Source organism: Melanerpes formicivorus, unplaced genomic scaffold, assembly GCF_026170545.1.
Source record: "Melanerpes formicivorus ecotype bairdi unplaced genomic scaffold, bMelFor1.0.p_v2 SCAF_2, whole genome shotgun sequence".
NCBI lineage: Eukaryota > Metazoa > Chordata > Aves > Piciformes > Picidae > Melanerpes > Melanerpes formicivorus.
In genome coordinates, this window is record NW_027142354.1 from 57647936 (window position 1) to 57652967 (window position 5032).

Below are 5032 nucleotides of genomic sequence, written 5' to 3' on the forward strand. Positions count from 1 at the left end.
CAGCACTTGACAAAGGTTAGATATTGCGGTGATAGCTCTTAAAGCAAAGCCTCCAGGGACTGGAGGCTGGAGCCAACCTTTATTGAGGCTTGGGAGAACAACGCTTTGGCTGGCTTTGGTGTATCGTGGATGAATGATGAGAAACCTTGGAAATTTGGGGTTTTATATAGAAAATGGCAACTTTGCACCTAGAGTCATGCTGCTAGGAGGCCAGAAAGGGGGGCGGGGGGGGGGGGGGGGGAGGGAAAACCCCCAAACCAACAAAACAAACCAACCCAATCCTTTTTGTGGTGGTGTTTATTGCAAAATACAGTCCAAAATCTAACTCTTCAGGGACAGCTTCAGAAAGAGATTGTGCCAAGTAAGAACACAGCTTACTAATAAAAATACATTAGGCATCAAGAAGTCTGAATTCTTATCTGCTAATTAAAAAAACCAGGACTTGTAAACTGCTTAATTTCATCCAGCACAAACACAGGAGGCTACTCTCTACTGGGGGCAGGGGTTTGGGTGGGAAAATACAGAATGTAAAGAGCGGGGAAGGGGAAAAAACCTCGGGGTGGGGGAGGGGGGGTGGAGGGGGAGAGAAATGAAGTCTGTAAACACTGACTGTAAACTTCTCCAAGTCCTCTAAAGGCTGCGGTGGTTGCAGTACAACCACGACACAGCAAAACCTCCTCTCCTATCAGAAAGTGCATCAGTTCTGCCCTACACACGCTGCTGGGCAGCTGCTGTGCGTGAACAGCCGGGCTGGGGCTGCTCTGGCTGCGTTACTCAGGGCTGCCAGCATGGATCTCACCCCGCTCTTGGCCACAGGAGCTCCGCTGCTGGCCTTGGCAGACCGGCTGGTGGTGGCACAAGGGGTTGAGTCTGCCTTAAAGTTCTTCCCTTTGTCCAATAGACAGGTAAAGTGACTCCCAAGGAGAAAGAAGCTACTGGTAAGTGGTGAGGAGAAAATACGGAAGCAAGAAGGACCCTGGTCCCGCAGCGCCCTCGCCTTGTGCTTCCTAAGCTCTCGGCATCCTTCTGCAGGAGATCCACATCCCCTGGCACGGTGCGCCCCTCTCAGCCGTTGCACCCTGGGGACACTTTCCCACCCCAGCTCCACCCGCAGCTGCGGAGCACGGGGACACCAAAGCCTCCTCCTCGGGCACCGCGGCTGCCGCCTCTATCTCTTGTGGCCCTTGTTCCTCCGCCTGCTGTGGTTGGGGGCGGCGGCGGCGGGGTCCCGGCGGGCGCAGAAGTGCTTGGCCACCAGCTGCCGGCACTGCTCGCACCGCACCGTGCAGCACCAGTGGAACTTGCAGTTGCAGCTGGCCACCACCTCTGTCCTCCTCTCCTCCACGCGGAGCCCGCACTCGGTGCAGAGCCGCCGGCAGCTCCTCTTCTCCCACTGCGAGAGGTTCTTGCCGGTCTGCAGGCACTCGCGGCCCTCGGTGCCGTGGTGGCCCAGGCTGGCGTTCCTCGTGCAGTAGTCGGGAGAGTCCTCCAGGAAGACCAGCTCGGTGGCATGGACCTGCTGGAAGGCCTCTGCCGTGGCCCCGCGGCTGTCGGCGCTGTTGCCAGCCCTCACCCTCCTCTTGTCCATCTCCAGCTTGTGGGCCTGGTCGTATTTTATCTTCAGGTAGTTCCCAATCTCGCGGAACTCGGCCAGCTGGAGCCAGCAGGTCTGGATGCTGCAGCTGCCGGACACCCCGTGGCACTTGCAGGTTCGCTTCATCGTGGCTTTCACAGCCTTGGTGGGAAAGGTGGGGAGATTAGGGGCAGCAGAGCATCATCACTGAAATGTCAAAGCCAGGCTCTATGGCACTCCTAATTCTGGGGGCAATGGGTCAAAAGTGGCTGATGCTGGGCATGGCTTCAGGTCATTCCAGGACAGGAGCTGATGCTCTTATTTCAGTTCCTGGAAACTGTCTGTCCCTCTTCACTCATTTAGAAGACAGAAATAACAAGTGGGCACCAAGTATTGCCTCCAGCCCTTGCAGGAGCTGCTTCTCCCAGCCTTTGTCAGGTCATGCCCTTCTCATGCCGCTGGCCTCTCTCATGGCAGCACCAAGCCTCCTCTCAGAGGTTTCATTCAAAACGTGTGAAACTGCTTTGGAATAATCATACCCAACCTCTCTGCATCTCCTCCAGGCCAAGCACTTCACAGATATTATCTGCCTATCTCCCTCTGGTATTTATAAGGTCCCAATCGCTGGTATCTATGTGAGATTAAGCCCTGACACACCCTATGAGATAGGTATGTTAAGTGTTGCCGTCCTTGTTTTTACAGACAAGGAGATTTGGCAAGATGCTGAGAACCTCAGCCCAGGTGGAGAGCAGAAGGTGAGTCTGGCAGCTGGCTTGTGAGTGGGGCCAGCTCACACCTGGCTTCCCTGGCCAAAGAGCTTGGAAATGCATATTGGGAGAAAGTAAGGTGGTTCTTGCTTTGTTTTACAGACCAGACAAGCACGAGGTGAGCATAACCCCCCTGCACTTCTGAGGGAGTGCTGTCTGCTGGCATTAACTGTCTGCAGCTCCAGTTGCAGAGGCTGGAAGTTCAGGTTTAGGGTCAGATTCTGGCTGTACTTTTTAACCCATGCCAATGCTTGCAGGGGTTGGATTGTCATAGGAGGCTGATAGATGGGGACCTGAACAACCTACTCGACTTTCAGGTTTTGTTTTCAACATAGAAACAACAGCAATAATAATAATAATTGGCTTACCAGCCTCCCAACTTCATTGTTGTGCAGGTTGATCAGTGCACGAGTATCATGTCCTGTTTCCAGAGCATCCACAAAGAGCTTGGAGATCCTCTCCCCAAAGTCCACATTGTCACTGCATCCTCCCCAGACCCAGCCTCGGCCACCTGCAAGACAGACAGACACAGTCTAAGCATGGAACTGCACCGATGGGCCGAATTCTGCCCTGCAATGCTGAGGGGCTGCTTGTGGGGGAGGGAGGGGGGATGGCAGCTCACCGACGCGGCCGTTGCGGGAGTCGTCGCAGCCGCAGCTCTCGAAGTCGCCCAGGCTGCAGTTCCTGGTGAGGGTGTACATGACGCCGGCAGAGCTGATGGCGTGCACGAAGGAGGTCTCCCGGGTAGCTGAGGGAGAGGGCAGAGAAGCTGTTACATGCAAATAGAGATGTCTGACCCGCTTCGTTGGGAATGAAGCTCTCCTGTGCTGCCAAGGCACAAGAAGGGGAAAAACCCAACGGTTTGTGCCCGAGGTAAGGTGCTACAGAAATGAAATACTCCTGGCTGCAGTCCCTTCAGGCTTCATCACCAAGGGCTTCAGCAGTCTGGCTGAACGTTATGCAGGTGTCTCTGCACAGGGTAGGATCTGAGGCAAGGCTCCAGTCCTGCTCTGGCCAAGGTTAGTTACCACTCCCTTCCCCTGGCACTCGGTTGTCCCTGTCCTGTGCTGCTCTGGGGGCACGCTCATGCTTTGATCTTGCCTGCTAGGGAAAACTGTCATTGATCTTGTCTCAGTTGGTCCTTGAACCTGTGCTAAAGAGCTGTCGGCACCCACAGTGCTCATTTAGGCTCTCTTGGCGCTTTCCTAACAGGTTCAATAGAGATGCTGCTCCAGCAAAAGAGATTCCTGCTTGCTGGAGCAAACAGTACTGAAATACTTCCACAACTTGCTTGTGAAGGCAGTTTCTTAGTGCAAGTCCCTGATCACCTCTCCTGTGTTTCTCCCCATTGCAAGCCCCAGCATTGTGCTCCCTGGGGTGCTGCACACACAGTGGCAGGAGCAAGCCCATGGAGCAGCATTGCTGGAGGGAGCAAGCTCTAGCCTGGCATGGACAGAGATCCAGAGACAGCCTGGCATTCCACGAAAAAAGTTAGGACTATCGATCACACCAATTAATACAGACAGAGGAAAACCAGCCGTGCTAATCTGGGACACCAAAGCCCTTCTCCATCACTCAGTTTAATCTCAGCCCCAGCTCTCTCCGGAGCACATCCTGGCTCGTACCCAAAGGCAGCCAGCTAGGGGATGCTGGAGGTGGCAGGCAGAGGCGCACTCACCGCTGCGGAGCCGGTTGTGAGTGGAGAGCTGCAGGGCACTCTCGGGGCAGTTCCAGCGCTCCCACCCAAACTGGAACTTGCACTCCTCCATCCCGCTGTGTGCCCCGGCTGCCACGCTGCTGGAGTATGTCAGGTAAGCCTGGCACGGGAGAACAGAAGGGTTAAAGCCCACTGAGAGTTACCATTTATCAATGAAAGCAGAGAGAAATGGGTTGGGAATCCTGTTCCCTTGGCACTCAGTAGGACATTCAGCAGGATACACTCCAGGAAAGAAGGTTCCTTGGCAAAGTCCTGTTTCCCACTTGCAAACCAAAATTACTCTGCTTAAATGCCTGACAGCCCATGTGCTAATTACCTTGGGTCCTGTCATCAGAAAGTTATTCACAGACCTGAAATAAAGAAAAGAAAATTAATCACACCCTTCACAGGCTGAAAAGCATCCTCCTCCCCCCAGCAAAAAGAGCCCTTTTGGCTGGGTTGGACCTTACCATGCTGCTGCATGGAGAACAGCGCTGTAGAGCCCTGTGAAGGAGAGGATGAGGAAGGTGCTTCTCTTCATGGCTGTCACAAGGAGCGGGGTTGGATCCTTCCTGCTGATGCTTGGCTCTCCGCAGGGCCACCTCCCTCCGCTCCTTCCCAAGGTGAGCTATGGGGACCGAGGAAAGCTGCAGGAACCCGCAGCCCTGATATTTATAAGGTGAAGTTGTGAATAGTCAAAACCCCCCCATTCATTTGCTACCCAATGACTTAATGTGGTAAAAAAGCTGCCTCTCCAATGGGTGACAAGGAGCCGCCTAAGGTTGCACTTCAAAAGGCGGCGTGCTGCCCCTGGGAGCGGGATGGTCTGAAGGAGAGCAAACTTCCCTAACAATGGGACACGTTTAACTCTCCTCCCCACCACCAGCCATCCCTTTCTCTCAGTCCCTAGTCCACTTGCCTTCTCCTTTTCATCCTCTGCTCGCCAGCAGAGGCTCAGTCCTCGCGTCCCTCCAAAGTAAGAGGCTGATGCATTTC

The 5032-nt window shown here is 54.4% G+C and overlaps 1 protein-coding gene across 1 annotated transcript; it reads right to left on the reverse strand.

Annotated features, from left to right (window-relative positions):
- Positions 1-1168: 1168 nt before the first annotated feature.
- Positions 1169-4637, reverse strand: WNT8A (Wnt family member 8A). The gene is made up of 6 exons (XM_068148268.1): positions 4507-4637; positions 4374-4407; positions 4019-4157; positions 2963-3088; positions 2709-2851; positions 1169-1735 (listed from the first exon to the last, which is right to left on the reverse strand). Exons 1-6 carry the CDS (start codon positions 4575-4577, stop codon positions 1169-1171), a joined length of 1080 nt encoding a protein of 359 aa, XP_068004369.1. The 5' UTR covers positions 4578-4637.
- Positions 4638-5032: the final 395 nt, after the last annotated feature.